Source organism: Mirounga angustirostris, unplaced genomic scaffold (assembly GCF_029215605.1).
Source record: "Mirounga angustirostris isolate CCGP_5_RB_7025 unplaced genomic scaffold, mMirAng1.0.hap1 SCAF_13, whole genome shotgun sequence".
Lineage (NCBI taxonomy): Eukaryota > Metazoa > Chordata > Mammalia > Carnivora > Phocidae > Mirounga > Mirounga angustirostris.
In genome coordinates this window covers 16,851,305-16,865,964 of record NW_026991721.1, presented here as the reverse complement: position 1 = coordinate 16,865,964, position 14,660 = coordinate 16,851,305, and the positions used below count along the sequence as shown (strand labels likewise).

General features: G+C 55.8%; 1 protein-coding gene across 1 annotated transcript in view; it reads right to left on the bottom strand.

Moving 5' to 3' along the window:
• Window positions 1-8,822: 8,822 nt before the first annotated feature.
• ALX4 (ALX homeobox 4) overlaps window positions 8,823-14,660 on the bottom strand; it is a 42,337-nt gene continuing 36,499 nt past the window's right edge. Inside the window, exons 3-4 of the mRNA XM_045893860.3 lie at window positions 13,921-14,049; window positions 8,823-11,595 (exon numbers count right to left, since the gene is read on the bottom strand). Of these exons, the coding sequence (XP_045749816.2) occupies window positions 11,266-11,595; window positions 13,921-14,049 (459 nt within the window). The 3' untranslated portion in view covers window positions 8,823-11,265. The remainder of the gene's footprint in view (window positions 11,596-13,920; window positions 14,050-14,660) is intronic.

Genomic DNA, 14,660 nt, shown 5'->3' with positions numbered 1-14,660 from the left:
TGGTTTTGTTGTGGGCTGGGATCCCTTTCCCTTCTTAACTTGGAGTTCTCTTAGGGCCTCAGGATCTAGGCGGCCTCTAGTTCCATTGCTTTAACTTAGTGTTTTCTGATAGGTTCTTGATGTGGAATGCAGACTTGCCAGCCATCCAGCTAACATCAAATGCTTGCTATGATGCTTTGCTGGGTGCTACAAATAAATAGGTGAAGAATATACCATTTCCACCTTCGAGGAGCTTATAATGGAATTAGTAAATACAGGAGATAAGTCATTTATAATCCTATCATATAAGTGCATAATTCAGGGTGAGTTGTGCACATTCCCTGCCATGGAAGGAAGAGTGTGATCACTTCTGACTTGGGGAAGGAGGTGGCACTTGAGGTGGTCCTGGAGAATTAATAGGTGAAGATGGGCACTAGGTGGATAGGGGTGTGTTGAGAGGTTGGGGCAGGCACTTTGACTTGATAGTGAAAGAAACCAAGAAGATGGGAAGTGTGATGCAAAAATCCTCAACAGAATATTAGTGAACTGAATCCAACAATATATTTAAAAAATCATACATCATGCTCAAGTGGGACTTATTCCCTGGATGCAAGGGGGGGGTTCAGTATTTGCAATTAATATGATAGGTCACATCAGTAAGAGGATAAAAGCCATATGATCATTTCAGTAGATGCAGAAAAAGCATTTGACAAAGTACAACATCCATTCATGATAGAAGTCCTCTGCAAAGTGGGTCTAGAGGGAACATACCTCAACATAATAAAGGCCTTAGATGAAAAACCCATAGCCAACATCACACTCAGTGTGAAAAACTGAGAGCTTTTCCCCTAAGGTCAGGAACAAGACGAGTATGTCCACTCTCACCTTTTTTATTCAACGTAGTACTGCAAGTCCGAGCTGCAGCAGTCAGACAACATAAAGAAACAAAGGCATCCAAATTGGTAAGGAAGGAATAAAACTTTCACTATTTGCAGATGACATGATACCATATATAGAAAACCCTGAAGACTGCCAAAAAACTACTAGGACTGATAAGTGAGTTCAGTAAAATTGCAGGATACAAAATCAATGTACAGAAACCTGTTGCATACCTGTACACTAAAAATGAAGCAGCAGAAAGTGAAATTAAGAATATAGTCCCATTTATAATTGCACCAAAGCCAATCAAACACCTAGGAATAAGTTTATCCAAGAAAGTGAGAGACCAACATACTGAAAGCTACAAGATATTAATGAAAGAAATTGAAGAAGATACCAAAATGGACAGATACTCTGTGCTCGTGGATTGGAAGAATTAATATTGTTAACATGTTCATACTATCCAAAGCAATCTACAGATTTAATTCAATCCCTATCAAAATACCAATAGCACTTTTCACAGAACTAGAACAAATAATCCTAAAATTTGTATGGAACCACAAAAGACCTCTAATAGCCAAAGCAATCTTTTTTTTTTTTTTTTTAAGATTTTATTTGAGAGAGAGTGCACGCTCAAGAGAGAGCATGAGTGGGGGGAGGGGGAGAGGGAGAAGCGGACTCCCCACTGAGCAGGGAGCCTAATGTGGGGCTCAATCCCCGGACCCTGGGTTCATGACCTGAGCCTAAGGCAGACACGGAGCCACCTAGGTGCCCCCAAAGCAATCTTGAAAAACAAAAAACTGGAGGCATCGTAATTCCAGATTTCAAGTTATATTACAAAGCTGTAGTAATCAAAACAGTATGGTACTGGCACAAAGATAGACTCATAGATCAATGGAACAGAATAGAAAACCCAGAAATAAACCCACAATTATATGCTCAATTAATCTTTGACAAAGGAGGAAAGGATATACAAGAGGAAAAAGATAAGTCTCTTCAACAAATGACGTTGGGAAAGATAGACAGCCACATGCTGATGAATGAAACTGGGCTTCTGTCTTACACCACACACAAAAATAAACTCAAGATGGACTGAAGACCTAAATGTGAGACCTGAAACCATAAAAATCCTAGAAGAGAACACAGGCAGTAATCTGACATCGGTCATAGCAACAGTTTTCTAGATGTGTCACCTGAGGCAAGGGAAATAAAAGCAAAAAAAGCCTATTGGGACTACATAAAAATAAAAAGCTTCTGTACAGCAAAGGAAACGATCAACAAAACTAAAAGGCAGCCTATGGATTGGGAGAAGATACTTGAAAATGACATATCAGGTAAAGGGCTAGTATCCAAGATCTATAAAGAACTTAACAAACTCAACACCCAAAAAACAAATAATCCAATTAAGCAATGTGCAGAAGACATGAACAGACATTTCTCCAAAGAAGACATCCAGAAGGCCAACAGACACATGAAAAGACGCTCAGTATCACTCATCATCAGGGAAATCAAAACTACCATAAGATACCACCTCACACCTGTCAGAATGGCTAAAATCAACAACCTGAGACCAGTGTCGGCAAGAATGTGAGAAAAAGGAACCCTCTTGCACTGTTGGTGGGAATGTAAACTGGTGCAGCCACTGTGGAAAACAGTATGGAAGTTCCTCAAGAAATTAAAAATAAAACTGCCCTATGATCGAGGAATTGCACTACCAGGTATTTACCCAAAAAATACAAACGCTATTTCAAAGGGATACATGCACCCCTCTGTTTATTGCAGCATTATCTACAATAACCAAACTATGGAAGCAACCCAAGTGCCCACTGACTGATGAACGGATAAAGAAGAGGTGGTGTATATATATATATATGTTTGTGTGTGTGTGTGTATATAATGGGATATTACTCAGCCAAAAAAAAAGAATGAAATCTTGCCATTTGCAACAACATGAACGGGGCTAGAGAGCAAAATGCTAGCGAAATAAGTCAGAGAAAGACAAATACTGTATGATCTCACTCCTATGTGGAATTTAGGAAACAAATGAGCAAAGGGGGGGAAAGGGAGTCAAACCAAGAAACAGACTCTTAACTATAGAGAACACACTGATGGTTACTGGAGGGGACGGGGTGGGGGAAATAGTGGATGGGGATTAAAGAGTACACATCATGATCAAATAAAATGATTTTTTTAAAAAGATGGGAAAGTGTAATGGATGTCTTGGATTTGCAGGAACCCTGAGTCCAGGCTGGGGTGTTAGAAAAGATGAGGCTGGACAGGAGTTTAGGCCTAAATAAAAGAGCTGAAATGTCTGTGTAGGCCGTGCACAGGCTCTTCAGATGCTCGTTGGAGTTAGGGAGTTGGGTCGTTGGCAGCCGCTCTGGTGTCAGGGATGGGATGAGCAGGCAGGGAGGGACTAGGAATGGCACGGGACCACTTCGAGGTGGCCTAGGAAGAAAGCGACAAGGCACGGAGTCGAGATGTTGCCAGGCCCCTATGGAAACTTGCCAGGACCTGCTGAGAGCCTCTGGGACATGAGACTGGGGAAGCGCGGTGTGCATCTGGCTCTGCACATCCCCTCCGAGGTCACACACCAGCCACATTGCTTGTTATAGGCTGAATTGTGTCCCCCTGCAAAATCCACAGATGGAAGCCCTAAATCCCCCCAGTGTGACTGGGTTTGGACATAGGGCCTATAAGGAAGTAATAAAGGCTATGTGAGGTCTTAAGGGTGGGGTCTTAATGCCATAGGACTGGTGTCTTTATAAGAAAAGGAGGAGACACCACAACTCTTTCTGCATGAGCACAGAGACAAAGCCGTGAGCACACAGGGGGAAAGCAACCATCTACGAGCCAGGAAGCGAAGCCTCGCTGGAAACCAAATCTGCCAGCACCTTGATCGTGGACTTCTCGCCTCCGGAACTGTGAGAAAATAGCCATTATTTAAGCCACTCTGAGTGTGGTTGGGTGTCTTGCTCTGGCAGCCCGAGCACACGACTACGCTGCTCACCACCAGATCGCTCGCCGGCACCCCTTTTTCAGTCCCGTAAGTATAAGACCGGCGGTTCTCAGGGCTCCCCAGTGTGGCGACTTCCCAGATACCAGAGTGCATGATTTCTCCTGTCTGTTCAGTGAGCTCCAGACTCGTTTCAAATGCTGTCATGCTTTTGGACGTCAGAACCGCCTCGCGAGAGAAGCGGGAGAAAGCTGGTTGTCCCCATTTTACAGATGAAGCAATGGAAAGTCGGAGATGGCCTGAGATAACCGAGCTAATAGGTGGCCGCATCTCAACAGAGCTTGCCGTCCACACCTGTCTCCAAGAGGAGATACGGGCCACGTCATCCTTCATCAGGATGCCGATGGCTGTCCTCGCTTCTTCCTCGTCCTGCCAGCACACGTGCACACATTTCTTTTCCTTCTCTCTCCGCGGTAGAGCCGGGCCTTTATGTCACAGCAGCCGGAGCTCCCGTCTTTGTCACAGAGCCTGGCCATCACAGAGATCTGTTGGGAGTAGAGGACGGAGGAGGGATGGGGAGGGGGCTGGGGGCGCCCCGGGGTCGGGGGGGGGCAGGAGCACCTGACCCGGGCTGCGGGGAGATCCCGTGCAGGCCCCACAGCGGGTTTGCTCCCAGCTACTTAAGGCAACACCTTAACACATGGTGCGCACGTGGCCATAAACTGAAGCTCCTTTCGGAAGTTCGCCTTCCTCAAGCCTGTTGGTCTGTGTAGAGCCAAAAAAAAAATCTGTTTGGAATCACAGCATTCCTGGGAAAATGTCAACTCTCACACCCCATTGTCTCTGGAGCTGACATGCATCTTCTCACTTCTGAGCACAGAGACGGTTTGCAGTGGCCCTATTTTGGGGAGCAGGCTGTTTGTGGTGGGCCTATTGTTCCTCGGCAGCTGAGCACGCAGGTCTGGGCCTGTGGGGGGGGGGAAGGCCACCACCGCGGCACCGCCCCACTCCCCAGCAGCTACAATGGGGGGGGGGTTCTGCTGATAAATGGACCCGGAGGGGCCAGCTTGCGGCGCCCTGAGGGCAGCGTTGTTTCCTGTAGCAATACCTGGGGCGGTGGGGTTGGTGAGGAACTGAATGCAGGACGAGCTTCTGCTGGGTTGGGGGGGGGGGCTGCGTGCGGATGGCGGTGTGGAAGGCGTAGGGGCATGAGGACTATCCAGGCACGACTTGGAGAAAGTAGGGTTTGAGCCCCAGACGCAGCAGAAGAGGTCCGAGATGAGCGCCCTGGGTAATGAGACCACTCGGGCCGTCTTGGGGAGCTGGCCTTGTGCTGGCTCAACCGCAGGAACGCTAAACAAAGAGGCCGGGCTTCCTGTCCTGGCTTTGGCGAGTTTTGAGTGCCCTTGACCCCTGGAAGAACAGGGTGGGAAAGGCCCACCGCCAGGTGGAGACTCCTGAGTTCACTCCTGGCTGATCCCTGGTGGCCTGAGCCAGCTTCCAGCTCTCTCCACCTGAATCCCTTCTCTGACCTTCCTCTTCCCCTCGTGACCCAGAGCATCGCCTCATTCCCATCCTCCTGTTTATTCACGCGGTTACTCACCTGAGTATTTTCTGAGACGTCCAGATGTGGACAGAACCAACCTGTGTCTCCTTGGAGCCCTTTAGGCACATGGGGCAGGCAGGTAAGTAGACGACATGTACAGATTATGTGCTGAAACAGGATTAGAAACAGCTCTGCGGAAGCACAGAGGGGCCAGCAGTTGACCTCGGGTGCAGGTAGGGGTGGGGCCCGGACTTAAGGAAGAGCTTCACGGAGGGTGTCGCCATTGGGAGGAAACCTTAAGGAACCAACAGGAGTTCTCCCGGTGCCCGCGGCTGACCGGGGGGTGTGAGCATTCCAGTAATGTGGCCAAGTGAAAGGCCCCAGATGCTGTGGGGGGCAGTGAGTGGTCCTGGAGGGCTGAGCTACAGTCCTGTTCGAGGGAGGCCTGCTGGCCTCGCCCTCCCAGGGATTCTCCTCAGAGGCACGGGTCCCAGGGACAGGGCCCCTGTCAAGCCGCCTGCACTTAGGCCTAGCACTCACCTGGACTCGGGGGGCTGGGGTGCACACAGGGTTTCCCTCTCCGCTTCAGTTCCTGCCCAGGGACTTGGCAGTGATGGGGGATGCCACCCTGACCCAGAGCCCGAAGAGGTGACAGGTGTCTTCTTTAAAAACAATGCCCAGCCCAGGCCAACCTAAAACCCGGTTGGGTCTATACCGAATAGGACCTCACTCACCACAGGTAGCAAATCGGAGATGTGCCTCCAAGAAAGCAACACTGAAAAAGCTGGAAAGAGAGGATGGGAAGGGCCTTTGTGGTGGACGCCCAGCTGGTAACCGGAGGGAGGTGTCTTTGGGAGACGATCGTCGTCCGTTATGTCGCTGTCGGCTTACAAAGGCTCTCCATGAGGCCCTCCCCACACTGGTGAACTGGTCAGGGACAGGCTTATTGCCCACTGCGACGTGAGAGCTGACCCCCCTCTCCACACTGGGGTCCCTTGGAGGCTAACTCTTTCTTCCATGAGTCGCCTTCACGTCGGGAAGCAAGGAAGCCCCTAGTCTGGGGCAAGAACCTGGGCCCTCCCTGCTTCGTAATTTGCTTCTAGAGCCTTGCTTTAAAAAAATCATCTGGCTACATCTCCTGCGGGTTCCCTTAGCCACTAAGGAGCAGAGCCAGGACTGGGACCAGCTTCTCCTGGAGGCCTGTCCGGTGCTCTGGGCCAAGCGGCCAGGCTCCCCTGCCCTGGACCTCCATGTCCCGGCTCTCTCTGCTTCCAGAACAGCCCCCGGAGATAGGGACCGGCGCTCAGGGACCGGGGAGGTGGGGGGTGGCTGGCTGGGCCGCTGTGAAGACCTCGGTGTATGGGCAGTGCTGTGCGTACCTGAGCCATGGCGTTGGGGCGGGGAGGGTGGTGGCAAAGGAGCTGCGGGGACCCGTTCTGCTGCCTGAGAAGTGGACTCTGGTCTGCCCCCAACATCTTCCCCCCTCTCCCGCTTGCCTGCTGTGCAGGCAGGTTCTCTGGGATGAAGGGGGGCTGCCCCAGACCCTTGCAGGCCAAGCGCCCCCTCTCTGTGCAGGAGCCCTGGCCACCTGTTGTTAATCTAGCCCTGGTAATCCATTCTGTACTGTGTCAGCAGTTCAAAAGGGCACTGTTAGTATTTTTTGCCGACTTCAATTAATGTGAGATTTCAGAGGCCCCTCTGATCACATTTCATCTGTCACAAGTCAGGAACAAAACAGACAGGTTCCAGTCGAGAGGAGGAAGGAGAAGGAGTTTATTGCAAACACCGACCAAACAGACAGGGTGGGCTGTGCCCAGGGAAGGGCACCCCGGAGTGCCCAGTTGCTGCCCCTCAAGCCATTTGGGCCCCATGCCTAGGCCCTAGTCCCCTTCTCGCCAATATTCCTCCCCTCCCAAAGAAGATGTAAGTGCAATAACTTACTTTGAAAGGCAAGAAATGATTCTCTTAATAGTTTGCTATAATGTAGTTACACGGTGCTATAGGGCAGTAAAACTTTATGGAACTGACCTCATTTTTTTTAAACATTTTTTCTGAATTTTTAATGTATTTTTAATATATATTTTTAATATTCCACCCCAGGCCATTAAGCTAAAGGAAAAGTTGCGTTTATACAGGGTTACAATATCTTACAATGAGAACAGTCAGTGTTGGGTGAGGTTCACGTTCCTTGGAGCGCTCAGCTCCCTCTTCAACCACTGCACATCCAAACAGGTTATCAGGCATTGAAAACTGTCCTTCAAAATCAGTAGTATAAACGCCTAGCTCTATGTGTGTACGTGAAGGGGGAGAGGCGGAGGGTGGGATTAGGTCACGTTTGGTTCGCCAGAAGGCCTTTCCTCCCTACAGCATCCTCGGTGAGGTGAAGCGGGGTTGTTGCGACTTTGGAAGTAGGGTTCTCGTGGTCTTCTCATTTTTCTCTCTCATGGCCGTGGGTGATTATCCTGGGGCCGGTTTGCCAACCATCCTCCCCCCAGCTAGTCTGGTGTGCCTTTGCCCCTGATAGGGCCATCAAGCAGACCAGAGGCCCCGGGGTGTCCTACGAGACGGTCTCCCCTCAACCTGGCTGCCCAAGCGAGATACACGGTAGCTTTCATGGACAAGCTCCTCTTGGCTACCCAGGCGAAAGGAGGGCCCGTGGGGCACTGGAGCTGGGCCCCACGTGGCCACTGCCGCAGATGCTGGGGACCCACCTCGAGACTGCCGCCCCCCCCCGCCCCCGTCCCCTTGCAGTGTCTTCCAACCCACCTGGCCACCATGCTTTCCCGAGCTGGAGGCGCGGTAGTGAGAGCCGAGAATCAAGTATAGCGGAAAGGATTCAAGAAAGGTTACAAAGTCCGTGTGTCCCCCCCCCCCGCCCCCCGCGCCGTGCCATCGAGGATGTGGGGACAAGCCTCTCCGTGTGCCTCCAGGGCCCTCTCCCCCCGCGCCCCGGGAGTCGTGAGGGCAGCACCTTTGCGTCGAGCCCCCCCCCACCCCCCCCCCGGCCGCCTGGCCTTGTTCCCAGCGGGGCCCGGAGGTTCTCAGTGCCGAGGAGGCTGCCCGTCGGTCCGCTGACTCCTCAGGCTCGCGTCTCTGTCTCTGTCGAGACCTTGGGCACGGAGCCAAAGGGAATCCTCAGCTCGTGTAGCTTATTGGCTTGGCGGTGACCCACCGGGGCCGGCTGGCGCCCCTCTCTGCCCACCTGCCCGAGCCCTCGCGCCCGAGGAAGGCAGCCCGCTGGCCCCAGAGAGTCGGCCCGAGCTGCCGCGGGGACGCCTCCTGCCCTCCAAGGTCTGGGCCTGGCTACCCGCGGGGAAGGCGGCCAAGGGAAGGCTGAGGGGAGGGAGGCCCGCCGGCAGAGAGGGGAGAGGCAGGGGAGAGGCTGCGTGAGGCTCAGGCCCTGCGTGTACCCCACTCCCCAGGGCAGTCACGCCCCCCTCTGTCCGCCCCCCCCCCCCCCCCCCGCCCCGGGCTGGGACCTTCTCATCTCCATTGTGAAGGGAGTGTACTAAGTAGAGGATCTTTAAGTCCCTCCCAGCGCCGGGTTTTCTGATTCTCTGAGTATTGGGCCGGCCCTGGGGGACCTGGGGCAGGGAACTACCTGTGGGGAGTTGAACAGGCACATTTCACCCCGACATTTGAATCATAAATACTTGGCTCTGTCGGTGAGAAGGGCAGCCAGAAAGCAGCCAGATAGAGGAATTGAGCACCAGGGGTCCCTTCCAGAAGAATCTGCCTAGAGCCCCCTCCCTTCCCTCCTCCTCTGGGGATCTCCCAGTTCTCCATCTCTCTGCACGGATCCCCTCCCGGCTAAGAACATGTGTGATGAGGGTTCCTCCCTTGTCCTTGCCAGCCACCAGAGCCCTTAAGGGGAATGATTCCCAGCCTTAAGTGCTTCTCCCTTTCCCTTCCTAGATTTGGGGAGCCTGAGTTATTTCAGTGAACCTCAGAACTGCAAAAGGCTTCCTAAGAGTCATTCCAAGATCCTCAGATATATGGAACATTTAAAACCAACATTTAACTCCATGTCCAAGATGCTTTTCACTTCTAGAAGATCCATGTTAGAGCTATACGGTTCACAAAGAGGTCTGACTCTTACCAAGGGAAGCCAAAGCCAGATCCTTCCCCAGGCCTGTTTCCAGGGCCGAGAGCACAAGGCAGGGGGGGAACTGTGATTCCTTCTAAGCCTTGAGCGGCTCAAGGGCAGAGGATCTCACCCTCCACCCAAACCAAGAGGCTGTCCTGTGTGCAGGCCCCCAAGCCTGCTGCACTTGGCCCTCCTCCCTGACTTGTGCCCAGGGGCTGCCTGCTGGAGGGGCCTCTCGGGCTCTCAAGGCCGGCCCCAGAGGACAGGGACCGTGTGCCACTAGGTTAGGTGACGGCTGGATCTGCTGCCAAAACTCGAGCTGCTCGTCTCCACTCAGGCAGAGGTGGAGTTCCTCCCCAGAAGGAGGCACCTTCCTGCAGGCAGGGAAACGGCTTCTGGACGGCATCCTGCCCCCCACATCTGGAACAGAGCGACCCAGAGGAGCGGAGCCCACCAGCCCTTCTAGAGGCTGGAGAGAGGGGGCTGAGATTTCGGGTTCCCTAGGGATGAAGGGCAAGAGCAGGCTCTCTCTGCCCTCGCCCGGAAGAACACGGGGCCCCCACCCACCGTGGAAGGCTCTGGGCAGGTAGGGTGCCGCTCCAGAGATGGCTGGCGAGGGACAGGCAGTCTGAGGCGGTTGTAGGGGCCGAGAGGCAGAGTGTGAGCACAGATCCTTTAGCAAATTCCGCATGCTGCTCTCGACCCCCCTCTCCCAACATGACTGCAGGCCCTACTCGTGTGTTCCGAGGTATAAGTCCTTCCACGCCAGGACACTGCTCAGCAGCCCGGGTGAGCTCCCAGAATGGGTGGGGGAAGGGACAAGCGTCTCCAGGTCCTCCTGGAGGGGCCTGACTGGCTAGAGAACAAAGCTGCCCAGACCTGCCCACTGCAACAGGCATCCTGCGGGTTGTGGGCTGTCGGGCGGTCAGGAGAGCAGAAGTGAGTGCCTGAGCCCCTGTCCCTTCCCGGACACCTCCTGGCAGCTCTTCCTCTCTCTAGAAGCTCTTCTTCTCGCAGCCCTGTGGATGCTGTGGGTGGCCTGTGTCCTCCCCTTGCAGTGTTCACCGAGATCCAGAGTCTGCAGGTGCAAGGGAGCTGGAACAAGCCCCTTCGGGGACGGTCCACTCTCCTAGACGCCAGCATTGCTGGATGACAGCAGGATTCTTCAGCTCCAGCCCCTCTCCTGTTCTGTCCAGCGCTCCAGGTGGGTCCAGCGCAGGGGCACGGCCAGGGTGGGTGGAGGTGAGGCGGGTGCCTTGGGCCCAGGAGGCCGGATTCCGTGGGCTTTTAGGAGGACAACGGGGCGATGGGAGGGGCAGGAGGCCAACTCTGCAGGACTCGGAAGAACAGAACTCTGTTCTTCAGCCACAGTCACTGGCCCGGTGACCAGGGGACCACACGGCAGAGGGAAGGACGGACGTGACGGCACGTGGCCGTTGCTCGGTCTGGATGGGAAACTAGCCTTGACTCAACCCTCAAACTGGGCAGGGCAGAAGAGCAGGAGTGGGGAGAAAGGGTCTTCAGCTTATAATGGATGCAAAGCTGCAAAACTCGGCCACCTGGCTTCCTCCACGGCCTCCGGCCAGGAGTGGGGGCTCGGCCTCGGTGCCAGGGCGGGCGGGACCTGCTGCCCCCTCCCTCCCAGTGGCCCACGGGGCCTCACACTTGGGGTGGCTGAAAGTGCTGAGGGCCGGGCCCCCGGCCCAGGCCAGGTTCCTAAGAGGAAAGTTGAACGGGAGGCTGGGGGCCTGGGGAGCGTGGGCGTGGCCAGGGCCCCAAGGTGGGGGAGGGCGTGGGGATGGGCCGAGCGGTGCCCTGTCATGTGGCCCAGGAGATGGCCGCACTGTGCTCCTTGGCCTTCATGCGCAGGGCCGCGATGCTCGAGGTCTTGCGGTCTGGCTCGCCGTTGAGCTCGTAGCCGTTGAGGCCCGGGCTGAGGCCCGCTGTTCCAAACAGGCCTCCCATGTGTGTCTGGCCCACGTGGCCGCCTGCCCCGGAGACGCTCAGGAAGTCGGTGACGCCGCTGGCCCCGGAGCCCGGGGGGTGGGTGTGAGGGGACATGCAGGCGGGCACCGGGTCGCAGGGGACCACACAGGCTGGCACTGGTGAGGCAGCCCCGTTGTTGCCGATCCAGGATGGGTTCTGAATCTGGGGAGAGGGAAGGGAGAGCCGGCTGGGGCAGGGCTGCGGGGGGAGGGCACGTGGGGGGCCGGTGGCTGGCCCTGTCCCCAGACGACCTCGCCCCGCTCACGCACGAGCCCTTCGTTATGCTGAGATCATGCCCGAGTGTTTACCCGGAGCCTCGCAAAACCTTTATGGCCATCCAGACCTGGGAGGGTTTGGGTTTTGTGCTTGGCTCCCAGCAGAGAGAAATTGTTTTCAGGACCGAACTTCGAACTCCATCAAGGGCCCGGTGACAGGGCTGCCTTCAGGGCACAGCCAAGCTGCTGAGGGCGGCCCCTGCCTCAGTCAGCTGACTTCGGAATTTGAGATGCAGGGGCCGACTTTCCCTCCCTGCGCCCCTGAAGGTCAGCAACTGTGTCTTACTCCCCTGTGGCTCCTCACCAGGCCTGGGGCATCTCAGGAACCTGAGAAATGGGAGCTGACCCCAACTCAGAGAGCTTTGGTGTTGGGAACGTGGGCTCTGGGCTTGCAGGTTGTGGTGTGGAGGGGGCAGGGCTGGGCAGTGGGGCCTCATCTCCCAGTGTCAAGACCAGTGGCTGAGCTTCCAAAGGCTGTGTCCTCGAGGCTTTACAACTGGCTCAGGGTGGAAGGGGCTGCCTCAGGACGTGGTGAGTGCCCACGGGTGGATGGATGAAGCCAGGCTGGATGCCCACAGGCCAGGGCGTGTGTGTGTGTGTGTGTGTGTGTGTGTGTGATGCTCAGGCAGCACGTGGGGGTGGACTGGAGGCCGACCTGGGCTGGGGAGGGCCAGGGTGAGCAGGACCAGAGGAAACGAGAACTCTCAGCCCTGTGCATGGGATCACAGGGCGCCCTCAAGCAGCTTCTGCTGGCCTGCTCTCCTCCCCACCATGTTTGTAGTCCACTCACATTGAAAGCCGAATGAGGGGGGACCTCGGCCCCCAAGTCCCACAGGGCATTGTCATGGCCACACGAACCACTGGCTGATTGGCCTGACCACATTCCTCCTGCCTGGGGTGGTGGGGAATCAGCGGCTTTTCCCTTCCCCTCGTCAGGAGGCGTGTGATATGTGGTGTTGCAGGTGGGAGGGGTGAGCCCGCCCTGTGTTGGTCCCCTCCCCGCTCCCTCCAGCAGGGAGCTCAGGCAGCAGAGATCCAGACCCAGGAGCCAGGCTGGAGGCTCATCCTCCCAGGACAGAGGGCGGGGAGAGAGGAAAGTATGCAGCAGGAGCTGAGGATGAGGTGTGTGTGTGTGTGTGTGTGTGTGTGTGTGTGAGACACCCCACATTCCTCAGCCTCACCCCAGGCCTGACCCCCTGACCCCATGGATCCCGGCAGGGGGAGGGGCAGAGCTGGTCTGGGGGCGGGGGGAGGGCATCCCGGGGGCCACGGGACAGCAGGGCCCCGGGACAGTGGGTCTTAAAGGAAACAGGAAGGCCTGCGCCACCGGCTTGCTGCTGGGTGGGGACAGGCTTGGAGCCGAAGGCAGAGGCCATGCTGCCAAGGCCACCAAGAGGCCTGAGGGGAGGGACCAGTCGCCTCTGCCAGGCAGGCTGTGGGGTGTGAGGAGTGGGCCCAGCTAGAAAGACATCTCTGCAAGAGCCGCGGTGTCGGCCACTGCTCACACCACTTCTCACCCCTTTGCATCTCTTGAAGACTCCAATGCCGCTAGAATGGGGCCAGGCTGACGGGACAGAGGAGAGGGCAGGTCGGGACACAGCCGCCTGGGAGAGCTCAGAGCTGCAGAGCGACCTTTAACTGGCTATTTAGTCCCCAGAGTACTTCTGTGTTGTCTAATTTCGGCCTTTCAACAACCTCACGAAAGAGTTGGGGTGGGTACTTTCATCGTGTCCAGTTTTCAGAAGACACCGAAGCTCGGAGAGCTCATGGCTTGTCTGAAGTGAGAAGGGTCTGGGGCCGGAGGACAGCACGTCTCGGGACTCAGACCTCCCTGTTCGCTACAGCCCTACCTCAAGCCCCCCAGCTTTCCGGACTTTGCTTTCCTAGGAGACACTTGGGGTGGCTCCTGATGGCCTGGGGACCCTGGTCTTCAGCCTGCCTTGCTTCTGATGCCCACAGCGAAAGGGGCAAACATGGCAGAGGAGAAAGCCTCCCTCTCTGTCCAGGCCTGCCCCTCCCCAACGCCCAGCCAAGCCTGGGCCGGCAGGCAGGCTACGCAGAAATGGCCCCGGCCTCGCACATTCTGGGGCGAACAGGCACACACCTGCACCGGGCTTGATGAGTCCCATCTGAGGGGGGCTAGGCCCTCCTCTGAGATGCCCATTCCCGGAGCCAGAGGGGCTGGAGCCGGCCGCTTGGGGCTGGGACTTACCTGGGCGTAGTTCTCCGCTCGGGTGAGGAGGGGCAGCTCGTAGGCAGTGGAGAAGTGGGTTCGAACCTGCTGCATCTGCCCAAAACGCTCCCTCTTCCTCCACTTGGCCCTCCGGTTCTGGAACCAGACCTACAGGACAGAGCAGTTGTCACGGGGGGGGTCAGAAGGTGCACGTCATTCCCTGGGGCTCCCACCCATCGCAGCGCATGGTCTGGGCCATGGGGCTGCAGGGAAGGGTCTGCCTCAGCCTTTAGCTTCCAGGCTCACAATCTAGAACGAGCTGTGCTGAGGGTCGGGAAGGCGAGCTTAACCCCAACTAACCACAGTGTGCTCTTGGGCCAGACTTCGTTATTCCAAGCTTCAGAATGCAGAGCAGGCAAGCGTCGCACCCACGCATCACGTCACTGGTCATCCTAGCGGTCATCTAACCAACCCCAGCACCGTGTGGCCTGGCCTGCCTCGGGCCACGGACTCCTGAGGGGAACCTGACAAAAGTTGTGACGGCTCCTCTCAAAAATCATTCTCTAGATGCTCACACAGTCTGGCCATAATTTCCCAAAAGCTCCGGGGTTCCCTGGGGCCTTGTCTAGTGGCCCAGAATCAGAATTCCTACCTGTCTGAGTCCTCTCTGCAGCCTTCGTGTTGGAAAGTCTCCCCACTCGGGCCCCCTGTGGCAGCAGAGGCCTTCAGGGATGGCCTCGTGGAGGGGGGGTCTGGGGCCGGGCCCGAGTGTAGAAACA